General features: G+C 51.5%; 1 protein-coding gene across 1 annotated transcript; it reads right to left on the bottom strand.

Annotated features, from left to right (window-relative positions):
- Positions 1–171: 171 nt before the first annotated feature.
- LOC122383333 lies at positions 172–23212 on the bottom strand (the record flags this gene model as incomplete). The annotated part of the gene is made up of 5 exons (XM_043369644.1): positions 22790–23212; positions 22107–22252; positions 21772–21812; positions 17657–17717; positions 172–310 (listed from the first exon to the last, which is right to left on the bottom strand). Coding segments are annotated over exons 1-5 (779 nt in total), but the record flags the coding sequence as incomplete, so codon positions are not given.
- Between the last annotated feature and the right edge of the window lie 1964 nt (positions 23213–25176).

Here is a 25176-nt window from a genome sequence, read left to right as displayed (position 1 = left end):
CTGGACGTGGAACCTGCCGCCCAGCTGGTCGGCGCTGACGCCGTCCCTCCCAGGTGACAGCCGGCGGCGGTGACGAGGTGGCCGCACAGGGAATGTATCGCAGTGTCCACCACCGGCTGCACGTCTGCTGAACCAGCGACAACAGCAGCCGAGCCGCACGCTCCTCCTGACCTGGGTGGTGGCGAGGTATCGGTCACGTGACACTGGTACATGCCGGCCACGGAGCGGTTGCCGCCGGTCAGCTGCAGAGCCGGCCGGCTGGCGGCGGCGGGCAGACGGCGGCCGTCCTTGAACCAGACGATGTCGCTGGCTGCCAGGGCGGCGTCACGTGACAGGTCAGCTGAGCGGGCTGTCTGGGTGGTCACCAGCTGACCGGGCTCGATGACAGCGCGGCGTGTCACTGTCACCTCCGTCGCGTGTCCGCGCCGCGCTGCCCACCTCCGAGCTCGGCGATCTCGGCATACGCCCGCGTCCCCTGACCTGACCCGGCGCACCACCAGCTGCTGGCCACTGACCTCGACATGACCAGAGTGGAGCAGCGGCGACAGCTCAGCGCCGCGCACCTGTTGTTGTTGTTGTTGTTGTTGTTGTTGTTGTGGTTCCATCCAGCCGCGTTACCGTGGTGTAGTCGTGCGGCTCTGGAGGTCCCTCACGGCGGCCGCCAGGGCCGCCACCTCTCCGTCTGGTAGCGAAGCTCTTCGCCAAGGCGCACGCGCTCCCCGAGGGCAAGCCCTCAGGACTATCGCGGAAGATGGGCCGCCCAGCCGACTGAAGTCGATGACGGGCTGGCGTGGGGTGGGGCACGAAACCTGGCGAGCGGCTGGGATCGCCCTGCCGCTCGACCCCGCTGGTTGCATGCCAGTGCGCCGCCGTGGGAGGTGGCCGCCTTCCCAGACTTCACCTTCAGGCTGGACATCGGGACACTGCAGCGCGACGCCTCGGCTGATAAACTACACCTGGCGGCACAGCGACACTTGGCCACCCTCCCCAGCAAGCCATCAGGGTATGAACTGACGCATCGGCTGAAGCGGGAGTCCGCAGCGGAGAAGCCTTCGTGGAGTGTACACGGGTGTGGGAAATGAATGCTAAGTGTATCCAAATTGAAGGCACTGCTCTCGAATGATATAAATACTAGAGATGTCAATCGCATGCCAATTTTTGGTATACCGATACCAAACCGATACCAACTTGGTATTTGGTATTTCAATCCTAATGTACTTGGTATTTTGTTGGCATTATGAACCCTCACTTATGTATAAGAGGCTGAGAAATTGGTTAAAAGTCGGTATTTCCCTCATGTTATGAAGTTGGTTCGGTATCGGTATTTCTTCACGGTTTATGTTGGTATTTGGTTTGGAATTGGTATTCATATTTTCTATAATTGACATCACTAATAAATACTGAACAGCTTTGGATTGTTTGTATTCCAAATGTTTACTTTCAGGACGAGTAGGTACTCCTTGTCATTCGGTCGTCAACTCCTCTCTCCGACTCCGGCTTAGCGCAGGCACGTATAACCTAGAATTTGGCCGAGGGGGGGGGGGGGAGCGGAGGAATCCCGTAGAGAGAGCCTCCTACCTACAGAGGGCCCTCTACCCGAGGAGTCAGAGGGGCCCTAGTGGTCAGACACAGACACTAGCGGTTATTCACAGGAGGCCCCATGTAGTAAATTGAAGGACCCTAGGTGGCAGGCGAGTCGGAGAGCCTTGATTGCCCTGACGTAATTTGTTGGGATTCCCATGAATTTCGTTCGTCTCCGACGTGATTTTGGCCAACGTGGGCCTTCTGCCAGCATGGGCCCTGAAAACCCCTACAGGGAGGCGCACCCCGTCCGTCCCCCCTTCTGTACGTCCCCGGTCGGCCCAGCGGCTCAACACGCGCCTACCGACACACAAGAAACTCTTGCCATTATGTTTGCTTCTGACGCAATCATGACAGAATTACGTTCTATTGATATGCATGCTGCCATTGCTTTGGAGTCGGTCTTTTGAATTTCTGCGTATTTTTTTTTTTTTTGATCGGCTCCACTCTCCAGACAGCTGGCTCAGCCTGATCGACCAGAGCAATGCGACACCTATACCAACTTGATACCAACCTACTTGGAGGGGTGGTCAATTCATGAAGTGCGAATGCGAAACATGGCAATAGATGGCGGCAGGCGGAACGAACAGCATGGGGAAGGCTGGGACACGCATTGAGAAATGAAATCCGTCACTTCCCAGATTTCGAACGCATCCATAGAGTGCATTACTTTTATGTGCTTGCGTTCGGTCTTGGGATTTCTCAGTAGATTTCGCCAACAGTAGAGAGATTGATCTAGAATGTCTCGTTATCGGAAAAGTATGGTAGCCATACACCAAATGGTTTTTGCGTATAGCTACCATATTACTTCCGATATGACTGTTGACATCACTGCCGATATTACGGAGCAGTGCATTGGCAATATGCCAAGGGCAGTAACATGCCGTCAGTCACGTCAGTCATCGGCCTTGGCTATCTGTAAGAATCTTGGCAGGAATCTTGGCCTTTTCTTGGACCCATAGCCTCGGCCTTCGACCAATCATATCGCCGAATTCGCAGGCGGTGAGAGACAAATACGGCGTGCCAAAGACATATTGGGTGTCTCAAAATCACTGAGAACTCGATAGCTCAAAACTGAAGCCCTGCACTCTTTTAGATCTACCCCGTAACCCGTTGAGTGGCATTCTTGTGAAAATTATGTAAAGATATTTATCAGAATAAGGTAGAAGTGTAGGGGGTGGCAGGTGAGGTGCAGAAGGAGAAGAAGAAGAAGTTTTACCTATCCAGTAATTTTATCTTGATTTGTGGACTAGACGAAGACTAGATTTTGATGAAGAAATCGACAAACTTGAACTGCAGGCAAGGTGTTGGTTTGTAATGCCGATTGTCTTGAAACCCTTTCCTTTTAATCTTTCAATTAAAATCATCAACTCCTATCCAAACCACCAAAGAAACGACAGATCTCACTCAGTCCAATTTTTCGTTCAGAGGCCAGTATTACTTTACCCGATTTACCAACAAAAATAGCTGCCTGGAATTTTTCTCCTCATATATCCATTCCACGTAGGTACAACATACAGAGGGTAAACGCGATAGGCATGTAGGTAAGCAGGGAGGGCTTCACCATTTACACTCCATATGTGAATTAGCCTTTAGGCAAAATAATCCGGCAGGTGGCTATTTTCTGTTTGTAAAACTGGCCTCAGATGGAGTGCTATTAGGTATTTGATTTACCATCACACGATCAGGCATCAACTAAGTTTGTGGTTCTAGAATCTTGAAAAACTTTCTTGGGAGTGGCACTTGGTAGACATCCGTTTGAGATTCTGCTAGAGCAATAGCATCGCGCTCAAGCCAGCCAAATTTTAGACTGCCAACACAAGAAAAAAAATGTTTGGTTAATCAGATTTCAGGCTTCAAAATATTAGGTAAAGCATCAATAGGCATATAATTCAATTCTGGTGGTAAAAATCATGACCATATGTTGGCATGACATCAATTTTTAATTTGTTGTGGTACAACTTGCTGTTTATTGAGGCTTGAAGATGCTCAAATAGATGATATTTTTGATGCGTGTGTTGATTAAGACTGAAGTCCAATGAAAATAAAAAGCAGAAATTATCCTGACCTTACCTTCCCTACTAACCTTCAACCTCCAACCTATCAGCCTACAAACCACCGTTCAGGCTTCATCTACACGCAGGTTTAACATTTTATGATAAAGTAAAAAAAATCTCAGCTTGTAATCCAATGTCTTTCAAAACCAATTGGGCTTTTTGGCCTTGCGAATGGTAAACGGAGAGAGAGAGAGAGAGAGAGAGAGAGAGAGAGAGAGAGAGAGAGAGAGAGAGAGAGAGAGAGAGAGGAGAGAGAGAGAGAGAGAGAGCGAGAGAGCGAGAGAGCGCGAGAGAGCGCGAGAGAGCGCGAGAGAGCGCGAGAGAGCGCGAGAGAGCGCGCGAGAGAGAGAGAGAGAGAGAGAGAGAGAGAGAGAGAGAGAGGAGAGAGAGAGAGAGAGAGAGAGAGAGAGAGTTACCTAACTCTATCATGTAAAAACTGTTTTGAGAAAATAGCACTGTGTTTTATCCTGGCTTCATGACTCTCTAACGCTCCTTGAAACACCTGCTTGTTTTCTGACAATTGGTGATACAGAGAGGGTCTGCATTAATGTCCAAGTATGGTCATTTAGGATCAATTTTTGGTGCCCTCGTTTTATATTATTCCATCAGCCTTAGTTTGCCCAACTGACATGTGCTGAATTTGTCGCATGTGACGTTACACCTGACGTGCGCCGAAATTTTAGGTGGAACCCTGCCACTACGCCAAACATAAGTTATGGCATGATCACTGCTCAGTTGGGCAGGTTCACCAGAACAGCTTCATGGGTGCAAAATGACCACCGCAGCGCCCGTAAACCCTAATAAACAAACAAGCAAACATCAGTTGCGCAGTTAATGCCAATTTTTACAATTTTGATTGTCTATTGATATTGTTTGGTCTTTTCAGGACTCGTGGCGCTGCTCGCCTCTTCGCCAATGCGAATGCGTTCTCTGAGGACAACCCGCCCAAGGCTACCATGACGGAGCCACGCCACCGCGCCGGCTATAGACTCACGGCCTGAAGCGAGTTTGGGCGCGACGGCTGGCGAGCCAAGGCGGCGGAAAGTCGTCTGGCGGAGCTCCCGTCTGAGGCGAGCTTGATCTGGTCAGACAGCTCCGCCACCGATGGTGTGCTAGATGGAGGAGGAGGGGCCACCCCCCCCCCCCCCCTGAACCGCGACATCCGAGAGGTGCGTGTCGCAGCAGGCGCCCTCTGCTTTAGCACGCGCGGCGAGCTATTCGCCCTAAGAGCGGTGTTGGAGGAGCTGGCCGGACGGATGGTACCGGTCGATATGGGTCGACCGCCGTCTATCCCAACGGTAGCGCCGATCGACGTGGGCACTTTCTGCAAGGCAGGCGCGCGCGCGACAGGCGCGCCACGGCAGGCGCGCGCGCGACGCTGCGCGCGCCTGGCAGCGGAACTGGCCGGACGGATGGTACCGGTCGATATGGGTCGACCGCTGTCCTGGCTCCGTCCTGGAGGCCGACCGTGCAGTCGTTATCGACATCCGCCAGTACCTGCTCTGCATCGGCCGCCTCCCGAGGCCGGATGCCCACAATGCAACGACGTGGAGTGCCCTGCTGCCCGATGCCGCGTCTGCCGCGAAGAGGCTGGCACTCCACGGTATGTGCTGCTGCGATGCGCGGCGCTGGCGGTGTTGCGACAAAGAGCCTCGGCAGCTGAACTGCTTCAAGCGACGTAACGATATCTGCCCTCCCCTCCCCTATCGAGCCGCGTGGGTGTGGACGGACGGGTCGGCAGACGCGAGAACCTGCAGCGAAGGAGCTGGGGTCTACGGGGAGTAGCAGCACGAATGGACTGATGAGCCGCGTGTCCCGGCCGGTCCATTCTGCTGTTCCAGCTCCAGGACCGGCCGCGCCGTCGCCACCCGTCCGGCGTCAGTGGAGGACCGCTCATCAGCTGTCGATTTTCATCAGTTTCGTTTGGACCACTGGTCGGGCTCCTGCCAGTGCCGACATTGGGTTGGGCGGAGTCCTACCGATGAATGCCGCGAGTGCTGCAACATTGGCTCGGTACTAGAGGTGTCAATTTCAGAAATTTCTTGTCCGATGTCCGTCCAATGTCCAAAATCCTAGCTCACTTTTGTCCGAAAAATGTCCAAGGCATGGATTTGTCCGAAAACTGTCCGAAAGCTGGATATGGAAAGAGAGGGTGGGGGAATTGATCTATATTAGGTATATGTTTGTATGTACCACATGATAACTAAATAACAGATCCGCCATCTGGTTTTGAGTGCAAAATATTGCAAACTAAAAATGTTGAAGCAATATCATATTGATATGCAGTAGGGAATGGGCATTAGGGCAATAGGCCTAATCTGATATACAACACAAGAACAGCATATTGAGACAAGCCTATTCTGCTTCAAAATGTGCTACAGCCTACAACTGAAGCTGAGTAAGCAGGAATAATGCAAAACATTGCATATCCCTCCAACTCACAACTATTTTGAACTTGCGTTCTCAAATATTGATTACATGCCACATCCCTTACACTAAGCCACTTGATGATGAATCAATACAGCAATAATGCAAGCAGCTAGTCACTTACAATAATGATGCATATCTCCATCTTATATCGCACTGGTTGAGATGTAAAGTAGAACACTTCTTGCAAAAGCAAAATAGTTCATGTGAGAAGAAACATGTGAGATAGGTACACCTGGAAGAAACGTGCTCTTCACTGAGCCACACATCTCTGAATATCCAAAAGAATAAGCGTTCACAAAAATAAAAATACCTGCTATGATTTAACCCGCGAGTTGCTGGGGGGGGCGTTAAACGCCCCCACTTTTTTCGGCGGGCCATAGCATAAAAACGGCGCGCCGCAGGCGCGCCAAATTTTAGGTACCTGTAGGGAATTGATTGAAGTTTATTTTGACAAAGTTTCAAAAAAATCGGTCGGAAAATTTTTGAGATATCGAGGTTTTAGTGACGTCATGATTTCTGACTTTTCGACCAAAAACGGCATATGTTCAAAAAATCATATAAAATCACAGAATAGACATACAGACATGCCGTAAACGCCATTAGACTGCCAATACCATGATCAATCAAATGGCTATCTTCGATTATTGATTGTCGTTCCGCATTTTCCAAAATCTTGAACTGAATCTTGGCAATTTTTCGTGACTTCTTCACGACCATGATACATGAATTTCTTAAATTGAACTTTTTGAGCCAAACACGTACACATATGATAAAATGAATGTCACCATCGTGTTCTACGCCCCAAATTACCTATTAAACATGTGTCACAGGCTGCGAATATCAGTTTTGATTTTCGGGGATATGTGCCTACCCGGTTGACCTGACCTTGACCCTGACCTATGCTTGACTGACCCCTATATGAAGCTTACACTCTTGTAGGCCTTATAAGATGGATTGTGCACCGTTTTGACAGAGTTTATGGCGAGAGGCGCCCATTGCGAAGTCCTGAAGTCCATGCTACTGAAAGCCCGATTTCAGGTGTTTGACCTGACCTTGACCCGACCTGTGACCTCAAAATTCAACTTGTAAGTACTCATCTGAAGCGTCTCGTCGCGCTCTTTCGTTTGCCGCCTCGTGCGTTTCGCTGCGCCTATTGGTTCTCGAGTTATCGGCTGGGGGCGTTTAACGCCCCCCCCCCCCCAGCAAACGGTGGGTGGCGAAATACCCCAGCAACTGCCGGGTTAACACAAATTCACTGAAATTCACAAGCAAAAAGAAGTTGTATAAATCCTTGGTAGAATGAAAAACACATTTCATGCTACCATTCTCGGTAGCATGAAACATGGTATCCGGCTTTGAGTCGATGTGAAAGTAAATCAATAATATGACGTTATAATAACAAAATTTGTCCAATTGAAGTGCATTCACCATTAATCGTTTGATTTAAATTCAATATGTATTTTTAACTATCATAACTTTTCAAAAATAATGCAATTGTCAAGCAAAATTACTGTATTAATTGTTTTAGACGTCATTTTTTGTCTCCTCCGATTCTCATCGGGAGGCCATCTTTCCTTAGGTGACGTTTATGACGCTTTCGCCGCATTTCATCACCTTTTGGTAATCATTTTATTGATAGGCTATCGGCATCTTTTAATATTTTATGTAGCATTGTATTCGATATTTCGGCACGGATATTTTGGGGGGAAGGGGTAGAAGGGGATGACTTTTATGATAGGAGGTTCTAGGTAAGACTCTTGTGCTACTTGGCACACCTTGATACCTATTTGCAATTTTCTTCAGTCTCTTTTCTGTTAACTTTCCAGTGAGGCAAAACTATTTTTGGATTCCCTACTTTACTGCTTTGGTGTCTGGTGCTTCCCACAGGTCAATTGTATATCATATTCAATATTCATAACTGTGTTATCTAATGATGGGCTTGCTGACAGCAATGTCACATATTGGCTATTGCTACTTGTAAACACATTTTCAAGAGTTAAAAGTTGGCACAGTACATGTGGGTATGTACCTTCCTTATTTGACTCAGGGTTACCCGCTAAATGCAATCACGTTTATGTTCATCTTGCACTATGATTATGAATGATGTATGAAGCACCTATTCCCTGCCAATTTTGATGACATGTTTTGCAATTTGGATATTGATAATGGAAATAAGTTTGGTCTTAAACTTATTTAACCCGCGCCCTGGTGTGGGTCTGAGCCACCTTCGCCCTGGTGGGGGGGGGCCAAAATGACCCCCCCCGTCTAACTCGAAAACGAAGAGGGCTAGGAAGACGCGGAAAAAAGCAAACGAAAGCCCATAACAAGTACGTTCGAAAGTATTTCGGTCATTTTTTCGCTAAGGTCAATATTGAGGTCGCTAGAGGTCATCATAGGTCAAATTTCAGTGTTTTCGGTGTTGCCGGACATATTCCGCTGTAGCTCGGAAACTAGAAGAGCTAGAGAGCCGCGGAAAAAAGCAATCGATAGCTCTTTTCAAGCTCTTTCGCCAAGGTTCGTCAGATTTGACCTCAGCTCAACGGTTTGGCCTACAGAGGTCATGCAAGGTCAACTTGGCAAATTTCGTTGAAAATGTTTTTAACTATAGCATGCATTCACGAGAAAATAGAGAAACGATTCATGCACCATCGTGCTTGGCTCGTCGAGACGCGTCGAATGATATATAGTTTGACCTCGAAAGGTCATTTTGAAAATTTGACCTCAGGTCAAGGTCATGACCTTACCGAAATAGGTCATGCTGCATATCATTCGATCCGCATTGACGAGACAAACACGATAAACGTCGAACGGAGTCTCTATCTCTATTCAATAACAAGTAAGTGCAGAAAAACCGCTGGTGACCTCTGGTGACCAGGGAGATGACCTAGCGTGACCTCAGCGAGGTCACAAGCAAATGGTTTCACATGGGCTGTGATTTGCTGACCCAAGACACTTCAATAACGAAATATAGGAACAATCACGCCCGATTTAGCTGAAAAACAACTACTTTTCGATTCTCCCATTGACTTATAATGGGGAGCAGCGATGACCTGACCTGACCTTAGGTCACATTTATAAAAAATCCGAGATAGCCATTTTGTAGAGCTGGGTGACATCTTCAAGTACTGTAAATTTTACATCGATCGGATAAAAGCTGTGCCTTTGAGAGAGCTTTGAACTTTTTTAGAGGTGGTGTCAGTTTTGGTGACCTTGTGACCTGACCTGACCTGACCCGAACCCCCAAAAAAAGGACATGATGTAAAAATGTTGAATAAACAGCTATACAAAGTTTCAGGGCGCTAACTCAAGTGGTTTCTGAGTTATCGCTGAAAAACCACAGGGGGGGGCCAAAATGGCCCCCCCCCACCAGGGCGAAGGTTAAGAAATTTGTAACTTTCAACTAGTTTTCCGAATATGTCCGATGTGTTTGTCACTTGTCCGTCCGATTTCCGAATCGGAATTCGGAAATTTTCGGAATTCCAAAATTTTCGGTTCCGATTGACACCTCTACTCGGTACATCTCGGTACATTTTCCCGAGTCTGGTGTGGCTACGGGGAGACGGATTTGGTGACCCTGGCTGCCGCCGTGAGAACCATCCAGAACCGTACGGCTATGCTGCGGCAGCGGCTGAAAGGAACGCAACAACAATAACTACAACAGCAGCTGCTAATGAAAGGGGAAATCATGGAGCCGGATGACCCGGCACATGGCGCTCAGCCAGCTGAGAATGAGAGCCGCTATCAAATCGCCAGCAGGGTGCTGCGGCTGGTAACTGACGACCTTGGTAGAGAGAGCGCCTCCGCTGATGCGGATGAAACTACCCCCTCTCGGGTTTGTTTGACGCCGTCTCCGTCGACTCTTTCGCCTGGGCCGGCTGGCGACCGCGACATTTCTTGTGCAGTGACTCGTAACTATGTTCACCAAACTTTTAAAACTCCTCACGTTAGCATCTTTAAAGAATGTTTCCCTTGTACACTGCTGCAATGTCTTATGTAGGCATATTGTAGGTACAGTCTAAACGAGTGTGGAATGCTTTGTTGTGCTTGTTCTGTATTTCGTTTGCTATTTATCACGGTGACTATAATTTATTTTGACCAACCCTTGCCTTGTTACAATTTTAGTGGATGGTTTCTGAACTGCTGTTTGCATTATAGATGTTGCTAGTGCGTAGACGCCAAAGATTACTTTATACCTATTGACGCGCCAGATAAAGGAGGTGAAGTATTCCTCTGATCTATACCTACGAAATTCCTTTATGTGTGTTTTGTAATCGATATTGGCGGTTTTCTTATGTGATGCGGTGTAGAGCGTGGCTGAGGAAGGCGATGTTTAAAGTTGCTAGTTATTTTTCAATACATCTATGATCGGACTGTCGTGCTTGCTGTAGGTCGGACTTCCGTTCTTGATGGTGATTGGACGCACGTGCCGGTAGTTCACAACAATGCGGCTTTCGATTATAGTATAGATTTAGATACTTTTAAAGTGTTTGTATGCGTAGTCCTGAGTTTCGAGATATTATCCTTGCGGGCTCCTTGCCAACAGATTGTCCACTTCTGTGTCCAGTACTCATCCCACTCACGAGGCTCAGTTGTGTTTGCCAACCCCTATACGGAAACATTGGCCAGATAACTGACTACTACGAAATTTTAAGAAGCGTGGGCAGTAGGGCATAACGAACGGTCCTCAGGTTCAGTAGCCGCGGAGCACCTTCAATTAAGGGGGGGGGGGCACCGCCGACTTTTGGTCCCATTCTTTCCATGCAGCGCCCATAGGGCTAATGTTAACCCTCGCATGTGTAGGGGGGGTCGGATGGACCCCCCCCATGGTTTTTCGCGAATAACTCGCGTAAAAAGCGGCCGATCGCGACGAAACTTTCAGCACCCTCATATTGATCAATTTTACACCTACCCTGAAAATTTCATGACCCTGACCCAAATGACCTTTGACCTGTGACCTCTTTTCCGAGACCATGTTTGGCCGGAATCGCGATTCTGCGTATGTCGGCTCGCATTAGCCGCGCGTTTGCAAGCTTTTCGTGGTTTCAAACGTTCAAACATGTGATTTGATGTTGCTTCCATACATTAGGGTGGGTGTCAAGGTCACCTGAAGGTCAGGTCAGGTCATTGACCTTTGGTGACCTCGGGTGACCTCGGCTCACTTTTTCGAGCTGTACATGTTTCTAGGCTAGTTTTTGGAGCTGAATTCGAATTTAGCAACCATTTGAACATTTACGAAGTAGTTTTGGTGCCTTCGTAACATGTTACGAAGCCGTCAGAGGCGGTTGACACGTACTACGAATACCCGTCACGACGCCTACTGGTTGACCTGACCTGACCTGACCCGACCTGGTCTAAATGCTTAAAGACATCATCTGTGATCAAAACTAACACGATATTCGTGATCAGCACCCCGAAAAACCCCTTAGCAGCCACACTTTACGACTTTCTAACAGGTCCCGATTTTCCCGACTTTGGGTCATTGACCTGACCTGGAAGGTCAACCAATGACCTAGGACCTTAAAATTGGGTATCATCGGCTTCCTCTCGTCACGGGCAACACGCTCGTTTTTTCCGCGAAGCTCTAGCTCGATCAGGGGTCAAACGGCAAGGGGGGGTCCAACCGACCCCCCCCCCCTACACATTAGAAGCTGGCAAACGCCGCACACATGCGAGGGTTAAAATGCCAAAATCAAAGGGGGGCACGGTGCCCCGGTGCCCTCCCCGTTCCGCCGCCTATGCTCAGGTTATTTCTGACCTGACAGGCTCAGGGAGGATTGCTCTTTGTTGTTTTTCTCCGATGAACCCTCTTGCTGCACACTGGCTGATCCAAAGGATGGAAGGGACGGGGGGGGGGGGGTGCAGACGTAAGGAAAAAGAAGACAATGTTCTTTCCCTAGCGCACGAAATCAGTTCTTAAATGAAAATAAAACGAATAAGCTTCCGTTAAGAAGCCCCCGTTCCGTATCTTCCGTTCCATTCCACGACTCCCACGTTCCAGTGACTTGCTGCAGTAGCGTCATCTATACCTCGCCCTTACTGCCGGGAAGGCCGCGAGTTGCGACATCTATACTATGTCTAGGCCTGAAGTATTCATCCGCCACGATGTATTTATTTTTGTCAATCGGTTTGGTCCTTCTGGCCGGATAGGTCGTCAGAATTATCTGAAGGTGCCTGAAATGTCTCGTTAGTGGAAAAAATGTCTCGTTAGTGGAATTCCACTATCTGGCAACTAGCTCTATGTAAACGCGGCTACTCATAGCTATGCTCTTTGCGAGGACGTTAAGAAGAATATCTAACTAACAAATAAATTGGCGTTCATGAAATGCATACGGCTGTTCAGTATTGACATAGTACCAATAAAAATATATGCACCATCTAGGTGGAAAATTGACATAATACCAGGGGGTGCTTTTCCAGCACCTGGCGAGTGGTAGAGTCAAATTATTCCGCAGTAAAGCACATATTATAAGCACCCTTTTCTACAGCATCACTATCCTCGCGACTAACGCAAAGCATGGCAAAAGTCAATTATTCAAAATAATTTATATTAGGAGCTTGTGTCTCAGATGAAATGCAAGCAACCATTTGAGCATTATTACGTGGTAACCTTTTAATTTCAGGGGCGTGCTCGAGCACCCCCAAAACCCCTTATTCTCCACCCATGATATGCTTGTACAGATGTCATTTATTCATATGACTCTTATAACCCGCGCACCGACGGGGGTCTGCGCCAACTTAGTACCGACGGGGGGGGGGGGGGGGCGGATGACCGCCCCCCCCTGAGATCTCGAGAACGAAGCAAGATAGCGACAAGCGGTAAACGGCATCGGATACGCACGGACAAGGTCTACAATTTTTACAAAGGTCATTTTCAGGTCAGGTCAAAGATGACGTCACAGGGGTCGAAAAGTCAAAATGGCGGCGCTAGATATGGAGAGGGTTTTTCTCGAATAACTTTCGAAGTAGTCAAGATAGGAACAAACTAAGGGCATCATCGTGATCCTCTCGTCAATCCGCATCGAATGATATATATGTTGACCTCGAAAGGTCAAGGTCAAAGGTTGACCTCAGGTCACGTGACCTCGAGGTCATCATGTATATCATTCGATGCGTCTTGACGAGCTGAACACAATGAGACCATCCGCGCGGCTGTATCTTGTTCCTGTAAGGAGTTATTGGCAAAAAACCTTTGGTGACCTTTGATGACGTCACATGACCTTACAGCTGCCCAACAGCAAAACAGACCTCAAGGTAGTGAAGGTTGATCGTATGTGAAGTCATGTATGGTATATGGGGCCATTCCGACCCGTTTTAGTGGTAAAAACAGGGAGTTGATTTTTCCCCCATTGACTTATAATGGGGAGGTCGCGAAATTGACCTGACCTTAGGTCACCGACATCAAAATTCCGAGATATACAAATTGTAGCTACTAATGACCTAATAACATCCTGCGACTTTCAAAGGCCTCCGACATCTACTGTAGCTCTGGCATGGTGACAAAGTTGCAAAAAAGTGACTTGAGGTTGGGTCATTCAAAGTGACCTGGTGACCTGACCTTAAAAGTTAGGAGGTTCAAACTTGCACACCATGTGTAAAATTGATGAGAGAATAGTCATACCAAATTTCGCGGCACTACGCGCCGCGGTTTTCCCGCTATCCGCGAAAAACCTCAGGGGGGGCGGATATCCGCCCCCCCCGTCGGTGCGCGGGATAAGGAAAGACCTATCTTTAGAGGCTGCATTTTGATTGTTCTTGGCACCCATCCACATTACAGCAAATCGATTATAACACTGCATAGACGTCCTTCAAATTGCAGTCTCATACCACAACTGCGATGTGTATCGTTATGCCACAGGCAATGCAGTGGGCATGTCAACTACGATCAGACGTAGCCCGTGAGTCCATCTACCGCTCGCTAAGCCTGCTGTATGTGAGTGAGTGGTCAGTACGGGGAGGCCGATGGCACGCCGCCGCCGGCCCGGCCTGACCAGTGCACAGTGGGGATTTTTCCGATCTAGCGCCTATTAATTCAAAAAATCTTTTTTGGGTTTTTGTTTATTTTATGTGTCAGTGGGGCTAATAAATGTCTGAATTTTTCATATATGGCATTGTTTTATCTGTATGTCCACAGAAAGACTAGGAAAAATGCGCCCAAAGTTCACACTCATGCGTGATTACTCAATGGGCTCAGTAAGGACCGAAAGTATGGCTCAATTTCATTGTCCTGTCCTGTTGGTTTTATTCTTGCGAGTTCTTAAAGTTGCATATCTTCTGAAAGGCACCTATATTAGGAATGGAATGGCAAACAGAAAGTATGCCACAACCTTACTAAGGTCACAAAAATGTCATTTACAAAAAACCCTTACAGACACCATATTGAAGGAGTGGTATTCTAGATAAATGTAGGAAATCAACAATGTTTTCCACACTTTTCCACTCCGAAACATATCCTATCGAATTCGCCACTTTCTCCTGCACAAGACAACGCCTAGTTTGGCTGCCGGAACTTGCCTGAACACGGAATATTCGCATTAGAGTATCTTAATACCCCACTCTAGGAGCACTAGGGCAAACAGCACGATATAGGTATGTTCCAGACATGGGCGAATAATTTTACTTCCTGACTTATATGATGCATATTTTCTGAGACACATTCATGAGGAATAGGATGACAGGCGTAAATTATACATACCGCAACCTTATTAACCCTATTAGTGGCAGGGGGGGGGGTTGTTTTTATCCACCCCTCAGGTTTTTCGGGAATATCTCCGAAACCGCTGAAGCTACGATGCTGAAATTTTCTGACTTTTCCTAAAACTAAATTGGGCACATTCCCTGAAAATTTCAAGTTCATAACTTTACCAGGGGCGGCTCCAGAGCACTGGGAATTGGGGGGTCCTATTTGTGAAGCGAGTCATTTGGGCGAAGATCACGATGCTGCACCAGTTTTACGAAGTGAATGAAAGGTATCATGTGATAACATATACAAAGTTATTGTGCATCCTCTTTTGACACGTTTTTGCTATAATAGGCGGATCCAGGCGTCCAAAAAGGGGGGTTATTTTTTACCTCCCAACATAGGTGCCCTGACACCGCCTATGCATGACCAATACAATTTTAGTCGTTCTCTCATAAAAAAATTGTAACATAACAAGACCATTGCCACCCTTTTTAGAAACAGTACCAACAAAAACCTTATTTACTATACTTTTTGTGTACCCCCAATCTCAATGATCTGTATCCGCCTATGATTTTTGAAAATGCATATTTTTAGGATCCATGTGAATTCCTGGTTCATTCTCTATCGATCGGTAAAAGTTGCGTTAAGATTGGTTCAGAAACCTGGCCGTGATAAAGTCTAAAATGTATCTGCAATTTGCCCGTTTTTACCCCCCTCTACCCCCCTATTGACATTTTTTAATTTTATTTTTTTAGAAATGTAGATCTCGTTGAGCCAAATCGAATGCCGTTTGAATTTTGAAAATCGGCCGGTTAGATCTCGAGATATCAAGGGGGGGGTCGTAAACAGCCCCCCCCCCTGCCACTAATATGGGGTAGGCAGGAGCCTGCCACTAATAGGGTTAACCCTAGCACTAGTGGGGAGGGGGAGGGGGAAGGAGTCGGATAAAACCCCATGGTTTTCCGCAAATCACTCGCGCAAAAAGCAGCCGATCGCGACGAAACTTTCGTTGCCCTCGAGATCATCGATTTTACATCTAACCTAAAAATTTCATGACTGACCCAACTGACCTTTGACCTGTGGCATATTTCTCGAGACCATGTTTGGCCGGAATCGCGATTCGGCGTATGCCAGCTCACATTATCCGCGGTTTCCAGTCTTTTTGTGGTTTTAAACGTTCAAATATGTGAAATGATGCTGGTGCCATGCATTATGGTGGGTGTCAAGGTCACGTGAAGGTCAGGTCAAGGTCATTGACCTTCGATGACCTTGGTTCACTTTTTCGAGTTTTACTTGCTTCTAGGGTAGTTTTTGGTGTTGATTTCGAATTTAGCAACCATTTGAATATTTACGAAGTAGTTCTGGTGCCTTCGTACCATGTTACGAAGCTGTCAGTAGTAGGTGACACCTATTATGGATGGCCGGCAGGACGTCTACTGGCTGACCTGACCTGACCCGACCTGGCTTAAATGCATGAAGACATCGTCTGTGATCAAAACTAACATGAAATTCGTGATCAGCACCCCAAAATACCCCGTAACATCCTAACTTTACGAAGTTTCAAGAGGTCTCGATTTTCCATCTTTAGTTGGGTCATTGACTTGACTTGGAAAGTCAACTAATGACCTTGGACTTTGAAATTGGATATATTCGGCCTCATCTCGTCATAGACAGCACGCTTGATTTTTCCGCGAAGCTCTAGCTTGATCAGGGGCCAAACGGCTGAGCCGGGGGTCCAATTGACCCCCCTATACTATGTTGATTATGCACATTTACAGGTAACACTCTCACCAGAACACATCAGCCAACATCTGTGCACAATCTGGCTACAATACTACCTATGGTTTGCCCTCTACGAATAAATACGTGCTAGATCGGAAAAATCCCCACTGTGCAGTGGAGCGTCTGGCTATCGTCCAGCCGTGCACGGTGTGTTCCGTTTCCGGCGGGCTGAGTCCCTCGGCCGGGCCGGGCCGGCCGTGGCGCGTCTCGCTGTGGCCGTCTGTCCGATCGGCCGCGTCCCCCTCACCGCCCCCTCCGGCCGAGACGGGTCCGTCTGGCGAGACGTTCGGAGCGGTGTGTCCATGTGGAGTGAATGCACTGCTAGCCTCTGCAGCTATTTGGTGCCCGGCTGCCGGAATAGTGTCGGAGCGGCGGCAGAGGAGTGACGGCAGCTGTTTGTGGTGGATTCTGACGGAGCTGACCACCGGCACAATAAGACTGCAGCGGCACCAGCCACGGGGAGGGGGCTGCAGCTGGGAGTGTCACCGGACCGCTCTCCGTGCCGGCAGCTGACACTGACCGGTGGCCGGTCTGATACTGTCAGGGGCTGCAGTGTCAGTGTGTCAGTTCAGCTGACAGTCGGAGCACCAGCAGCTGGACACAGCTGACACTGTATATATATATAGACCACTGTCACTCGGACACTGACACGGACTGGGACGGCACGACGGTGTGACGTCACACTGGCCCCCAACACGGCCTCCAACAGCTGCACCCGGCTGTGGGCACGGACACACCGGCTGCAGCCAGTAACGCTCGCCGCTGTGCTGGAGCCGCCCGCTGGCCACAGCAGCGACGGGGGCCGACAATCGTTCCGCACGGCAACGGAAAGGCCACACGACGGCAACGGGGGTGACTGCTGTGGTGGGATTTTCCGATAAATACGGGAATGGTTGTGAGCTCGGTATTATTTTGTGTATATTTGACGAGAGGTGACCGGTTGATTTTGTGAGTGCATTGATGGACAGGCGAGGGTGATTAGTTGGTTTTGTGAGTGCGTTGATGGACAGGCGAGGGCACGTGCAGTTGACAGCGAGACAAGCCGGCTGCTGGATGTGCTGCGACAGTGTGTCGGTGCTTGTTGTCGGTGTCTGGTGGTGCAGCTGGCGGCGGCCCGCTGCCATACGGGAGCGGTCGGTCGGCAGGCCGCTCGGCGGCTCGTCCAGCCCGTAGTTGGTGTCAGATCTCTGAGGCCGGTGTGTCAGAGCCGGTGAGCACGGTCAGGGCACGGCCGGAGCACGGCCACGGCGCCGGCGGCGGCACGGCGTGCTTGTCAGTGGGCCGGCCGTGACCTGGCGGTGACCGGTCGGTCTGTCTGCCGACTGGCCACCGGTCGAGCCCCGACCGACCACTGGGACGGCACCGGTGGATGATCAGGGGGCGGGCGGGACATTTGAGACTGTTGAGTTATGGAAGACCATCGTTATTCGTTCGTGACTGCTGATTACATAGTTCAGAGCGTATGTTCTGTATGTTTCTCGATAAACAGGGGTGTGTGTTGTATGTGAGTGAGTGGTCAGTACGGGGAGGCCGGCTGGCCGGCGGCTGATGGCACGCCGCCGCCGGCCCGGCCTGACCAGTGTAGCGTACTGGGAGCAGCGAGGTCTGAGGCTGTCACCTCGGCGCCGCGGGCAGCGTCGGCCGGCCGCCGCCTGCCCTGTCCTCTCCGGTGTGGACGGAGACGAACATCGGACATAGGAGCGTCCCCGGCGGCCGTTTGTCCCAGTTGTGGGGCCATGCCGGCGCGTCGGACGGCACGGAGGGGAGTCGGGTCGTAGCCATGTGACTGCACGGTGGTGTGTAAGGTCGATCGACGAATACAAGGTGCATTGGAGAAGACAGCCCAGTTGACCATGTGACCTCGAGCGACCCTGCACAACGGACTGGGGAGAGGAGAAGGACAAGGTTGGGGGCTCAGCGGCCGCCGCAGAAACGGACACTCACATAAAGGGTAGGGACAGTCGGCAGAGACAGTCCCACCGGTCCCACTCATGGGGTAGGGACAGTCGGCAGAGACAGTCCCACCGGTCCCACTCATGGTGTAGGGACAGTCGGCAGAGACAGTCCCACCGGTCCCACTCATGGGGTAGGGACAGTCGGCAGAGACAGTCCCACCGGTCCCACTCATGGGGTGGGGACAGTCGGCAGAGACAGTCCCACCGGTCCCTCTCATGGGGTGGGGACAGTCGGCAGGGACAGTCCCACCGGTCCCACTCATGGGGTAGGGACAGTCGGCAGAGACAGTCCCACCGGTGCCACTCATGGGGTAGGGACAGTCGGCAGAGACAGTGCCACCGGTCCCACTCATGGGGTAGGGACAGTCGGCAGGGACAGTCCCACCGGTCCCACTCATGGGGTAGGAACAGTCGGCAGAGACAGTCCCACCGGTCCCTCTCATGGGGTGGGGACAGTCGGCAGGGACAGTCCCACCGGTCCCACTCATGGGGTAGGGACAGTCGGCAGAGACAGTCCCACCGGTCCCACTCATGGTGTAGGGACAGTCGGCAGAGACAGTCCCACCGGTCCCACTCATGGGGCAGGGACAGTCGGCAGAGACAGTCCCACCGGTCCCACTCATGGAGTAGGGACAGTCGGCAGGGACAGTCCCACCGTCCCACTCATGGGGTAGGGACAGTCGGCAGACAGTCCCACCGGTCCCACTCATGGGGTAGGGACAGTCGGCAGAGACAGTGCCACCGGTCCCACTCATGGGGTAGGGACAGTCGGCAGAGACAGTCCCACCGGTCCCACTCATGGGGTAGGGACAGTCGGCAGAGACAGTCCCACCGGTCCCACTCATGGGGCAGGGACAGTCGGCAGGGACAGTCCCACCGGTCCCACTCATGGGGCAGGGACAGTCGGCAGGGACAGTCCCACCGGTCCCACTCATGGGGTAGGAACAGTCGGCAGAGACAGTCCCACCGGTCCCACTCATGGGGCAGGGACAGTCGGCAGAGACAGTCCCACCGGTCCCACTCATGGGGTAGGGACAGTCGGCAGGGACAGTCCCACCGGTCCCACTCATGGGGTAGGAACAGTCGGCAGAGACAGTCCCACCGGTCCCACTCATGGGGTGGGGACAGTCGGCAGGGACAGTCCCACCGGTCCCACTCATGGGGTAGGGACAGTCGACAGAGACAGTCCCACCGGTCCCACTCATGGGGTGGGGACAGTCGGCAGAGACAGTCCCACCGGTCCCACTCCTGGGGTAGGGACAGTCGGCAGAGACCGTCCCACCGGTGCGCGCCGCTCAGTGTCCCAGAGGGTGCGTCGCTGAGGTGCCGCGGCGCGCCGCAGCCCCGGCTCGGGCCGGCCAGCACCGCTCAGGTGACTGACGGCGGTCAGCCCAGCCGGCAGCGAGTCGCCGGGACCGGCAGCTCGGCCACCGGCTGCAGTCCGGCCCGCCGACAGACGAGCGGCCACGGCCGGCGGCACCGCACCAGTCGGCAGACAGCTCTGCAGCCGCGCCGCACCGCTGTATGGGAGGGACGGGGGGGACTTGGTGCTGATTTTAATACCACATCAGTCGAGTAGTTCTGACTTTCACCCATCACCTGTTTCGCTGTAGGGGGGGGGGGGGTGGATATGGCCGGGCAGAAGCCGGGCACCGTGTATGTCCGTGTCGAGGTGTCTCCGTGTATGTCCGTGTGTGTCCTTGTCGAGGTGTCTCCGTGTAGGTCCGTGTGTGTCCGTGTCGAGGTGTCTCCGTGTGTCCGTGTCGATGTGTCTCCGTGTCGAGGTGTCTCCGTGTCTGTCCGTGTCTCCGTGTATGTCCGTGTCCATGTGTCTCCGTGTGTCTCCGTGTGTGTGTCACTGCAGTGTCACTGCAGTGTGCGCGGCCGCTGTACGGTCCGTATATGACGGGTACGGAGACGGTGTACGGAGACTGCCGCTCCGCTCCGCCGGGGCGGACTGTCTGTGACCGCGCGGGGCGGGGCGGAAAATGACGGTTCACAGCGGAGCGGGGCGGAAAATGACGGTCCACAGCGGAGCGGGGCGGAAAATGACGGCTCACAGCGGAGCGGGGCGGAAAATGACGGTTCACAGCGGAGCGGGGCGGAAAATGACGGTTCACAGCGGGGCGGGGCGGAAAATGACGGCTCACAGCGGAGCGGGGCGGACGGTGCAGCCGGACAAACACTCGGCACACTGCTCATTGGTTTATTGAAGGCTACATATATGATACAGCTCAAGCGTCTCCTCTCGTGTATGTATAGATGATATAGAGTGGAATAGACACATGGTCTATACCAGAACATCCGATTAAACCTAAACCCAGCCTAAACCTATATACATCGTGTTTGACGTCTCGAGTCTCGGCGTGCGCCGCGCTCCGCCGGTGGAGAGCGGGGCAGCTGACGGACCAATCAGCAGACGGACCAATCAGCTGACGGACCAATCAGCTGACGGACCAATCAGCTGACGGACCAGTGGTCAGCTGACTGACCAATGGTCAGCTGACGGACCGGTCCCCGCCCCGGGCCGGGTGACGGCCGCCGGCCGGGACCGGAGCGGGCGGGCGCGGCGCGGCCGGCCGCCGTCTGAACTGGCACCGCGTGTATACTGCCAGCTCGGACGGCAGCTAGCCAGTAGTCGAGTAGAGCTGTCCGTGTGGGACGTGTCACAACACGCTCAGCACGGCGCTCAGCAGTAGGTGCAGCCAGACCCGGGGGGACGGTCACGTGACCGAGCCGTCCGACTCCACCGGGGGACGGTCACGTGACCGAGGCCGGCCGTGCCGCCGGGACCAGGCGCGGTGAACCAAGTCGGACGGTCAGAGACGTGTGTTCTACATACAGAATAGCGTAATGCCACGATCGGTAGTCTCTCCAGCACATCACTTTTCACTGCCCAATTACCCACAATACCCGCCCGGTAATTACCCACCAGGTCACATCCTTCCAGCCAATTACCCACAATACCCACCCGGTAATTACACACTGTATCACATCTCCCGTCCAATTACCCACAATACCCGCCCTGTAATTACCCACTACATCACATCCGTGTGCTACTACTACATCTACACTACTACTACTACAACTAGATGACTACACTAGAGCGGACACCGGGGCCGTGTGCCGGCTGACCGGCGCCGCTCTCAGTGCCGGCTGGTGCAGCACACACGGCAGCAGTCAGCTGGCGGCCCCGGCCGACTGGCTCGGCCTCTCTGCAGTCAGCTCATCACTGCACGGTCGGTAATGCAGCGCATCAATACCTCCACCAATGACACACTCTGACCTGATCGCTTCCCTGGCTCCTCAGCTGACGGTACAGCTCCCCTGTGGACAGAGCAGAGACACGTCTGAGGTGGACACGTCACACACAGACAGACACACAGACAGCGGTACAGCCATGTCCACACACCGCCGGCTAGTGACGTCACACACAGGACAGACTACTGACGTGACGTCACCGTCGGCCGTGGTGGCCGTGACGCGTCACGTCACCGTCCGTGACGTGGCCTGCGGCGGTGGTCGAGTGTGTGTGTGTCTGAGAGGCCGGTGGCGCCGTGCAGCCTCTGTTGTGAGGGACTGACTGGTCAGAGGCGCGGCGCGCGGCGCCCTCTCACCTACCGGGGACATGGAGATAGATGGTACGGGGCAGGCCATAACTGCGCCGGCCCAGGTCCGCCTCCTTCAGGGCGGTCAGCACGGCCCGGGTGGTGTCTGCCGTGCAGTGAAGGTGCAGATACCGCAGCTTCCGACACGACTTCACCAGTCTGTAACAGAGCAGAGCAGCAGAGCCGTCACACACAAACACAGCGGCACCAGCCGGCCGGACGTACGAGTCAGTGTCAGTGTGTCAGTATTTCAGTGTCGGTGTGTTGGTGTCAGTGACAATGCATCAGTGGCATTGTGTCAGTGTCAGTGTGTCAATGTCAATGTGCAAGTGTCGCTGTGTTAGTGTCAGTGTCAGTATGTAAATGTGCCTGTGTCAGAGTGTCAGTCATTGTGTCATAGCCGGTGTCAGTCAGTGAATCAGTGTCAGTGAGTCGGGGTTAGTATGTTGATGTCAGTGTCAGTGTGTCAGCGTCAGTGTGTCACTATCAGTGTGTCAGTGTCAGTGTCAGTGTCAGTGTGTCCCTATCAGTGTGTCAGTGTCAGTGTGTCAGTGCCAGTGTGTCAGTGTCAGTGTGTCAGTGTCAGTGTCAGTGTCAGTTTAAGTGTAAGTGTCAGTGTCAGTGTGTCTGTGTCAGTGTCATTGTGTCAGTGTCAGTGTCTGACAGGACACCCCTCGCCAGTGTCTGCTGACTGACCTGGTGACCGCTGCTGCTGTGAAGGCCGTCTCTGCCGGCCGCTGGAGGTCCCCCAGTGTAAGGACCTTCAGCCCGGGGCAGCCGCTGAGACTGTCCAGCACGGCGTCAGGGACGCCGCCGGACAGGGTGAGATACTGCAGCCCAGGGCACCTGGTGAGGGGTTCCAGGCTCACGGTGTCAGGGACGCCGCCAGACAGGGTGAGACGCTCAAGCCCAGGGCACCTGGTGAGGGGCTCCAGGCTCACGGTGTCAGGGACGCCGCCGGACAGGGTGAGAGTGTGCAGCTTTATAGGGCACCTGGTGAGGGGCTCCAGGCTGCCGGCCGTGAGATCAGGACAGTCTGGAAAACACACAGACACAGAGACAGACAGGATCAGTCGGCAGGAATACATGTCGATATATGGAAAAAAAACGAAACAGCTATGAATTCGCATGGTTTTACGGACACAGCAGACAAGGGGTATAAGCATATTATGTACAATGGGTTCAGACAACGATTGTATTGAATATTCAAATACAATCGTTATGTTATGTGTATGCCTAACAAACTCTGAACGAATAGGTCATTGGTTGAACAGTCCTCCTCCATAGGAGCTCATTTGGCTTCATTATTTCGCAAAGCACATTAGCTATGTATTGCACATGTCTCCATGAGGTGCGACAACGGCACACCGTTACTCGGTGTCCGCCATTCGCTGAGCTCGTATATCAGCGGCCTGTCCGTGCTGCCGCTGCTCACCGTATATCTCCAGTCGTGTGACCGTCCGTCCCAGGTCAGCCAGGTGACTGATGGTGTCGGCAGTCACCCCCTGGAGCGACACTGACAGATCACCCAACAGGTACCGTCCCGGCCACCTCGGCTCCGTCACCTCCGGCCCTGTTGGACAGAGCTGTGTCAGCTGACTGCGGTCGGACAGAGCTGCCGCCAGCTCCCCGCTGCACCACTGACACCAGAGCATATAGACCCGGGAACAGAGGGGGGGGCAGCGGGGGCGCTTGCCCCCCCCCCCCCAACTTGGGGGCCGAGGGGGCGGCGCCCCCTCAACATTAAGACAGCGACAAAAGGTCTTTCCTCCCTTTTCCGGACTTCTTTCCTTCTTGTTTCCTTTATACATCTAAACATCAACACACGGCATTTCCCTTGCCATCTGCATGGTTTCTGCTGATGCAGTATCGATTTGACAACATCTGCTATTGTCATCCCGCTTTGGTTTGGGCCTGACCTTGCACGGAGAAAATTTAAAACACTGCTAACGGTGTAAGTGGTTAAACTGCATACCCACGGGTGTTTTTGAAAGGTGTCAGATAACACTTATATGAGCGTGAAGATACACCATTGTACTATCCCTAAGGGTGTCCAGTTTCTGTACTGTGGTGTCATACACCCCAGACAAGGGTGCGTTTCGACTCCCCTCAGACACCCTATTTACACTTATAATGGTGTCACCAAGATAACACCCGTAGGGATACTGGGGGCAATAATCGCCTGGGTGTGTGTTAAACTGCATACCCACGGGTGTAATTTAAAGGTGTCACAGCGCTGCTTACACTTATAACGGTGTCACCAAGTTGACACCCACAGGGAGCCCACAGGCTCCATATACTCCATGACACCCTGTGGGTGTCATGGAGTATATGGGCGGCTCCAGTGGCGCAGAATTGGTACACGGAGAAAATTTAAAACAACGCAAATTCAAATTCAAAATTCAAAGCAAGTCGCATGGAAACATGGTTTCATTAGGTTGCATGTGGTGGGATTCAATCGGATCTCAGATCCTGATTTTGGTTTGTTATAAGATGCAATGAGATCATAGATTCAGAGATTCAGGATACATTTTCTACGTGGGATACAATGGGATTATAGATCCAAGCTTGTCGTTTGCTTTAAAGGGACCCTCCCACCTTCAAAAAAGTTTATGAATTGGCATGAAAGTGATGTCGCTCGGTTCAGAAAGAGCGAAAACGAATATCTACCAAATTTCACCGAAAAATATTCACCGGTTTTCAAGATATTAGACTTTTACTTTTGTTTACTTTTTTGGGATCTCCGCTGTTTCTAGCGACTTTATTTTAGAAGTGCGGCGTTTGCGGCAGATGTTGCGCGCAAATAGCATATACCACCGCGTGCTACAAAACGTTTTAGTCAAACATTTAAAAATCGTTAGATATCTGCGCTGACGTCACACATTCAGAGGGGTATTCCTAAGCATTAGCCCCTCTGAATCAAAATGCTGCAATTTTGAAATTCAATATTTCCGATTTAAGGCATTTCTCGATGTTGTGAGTGCCGAAACCGGTAATTGTGAGCCAGGGACCCCATTTTGGCTATCTCAACTCAAATCTAATGTTAAGGTGGGAGGGTCCCTTTAAGATCCACTGAGATCATG

Source organism: Amphibalanus amphitrite, unplaced genomic scaffold (genome assembly GCF_019059575.1).
Source record: "Amphibalanus amphitrite isolate SeventyFive unplaced genomic scaffold, NRLGWU_Aamphi_draft 000161F_arrow, whole genome shotgun sequence".
Lineage (NCBI taxonomy): Eukaryota > Metazoa > Arthropoda > Thecostraca > Balanomorpha > Balanidae > Amphibalanus > Amphibalanus amphitrite.
The sequence above is the reverse complement of the archived record's forward strand: the minus strand, read 5'-3'. Positions and strand labels throughout refer to the sequence as shown.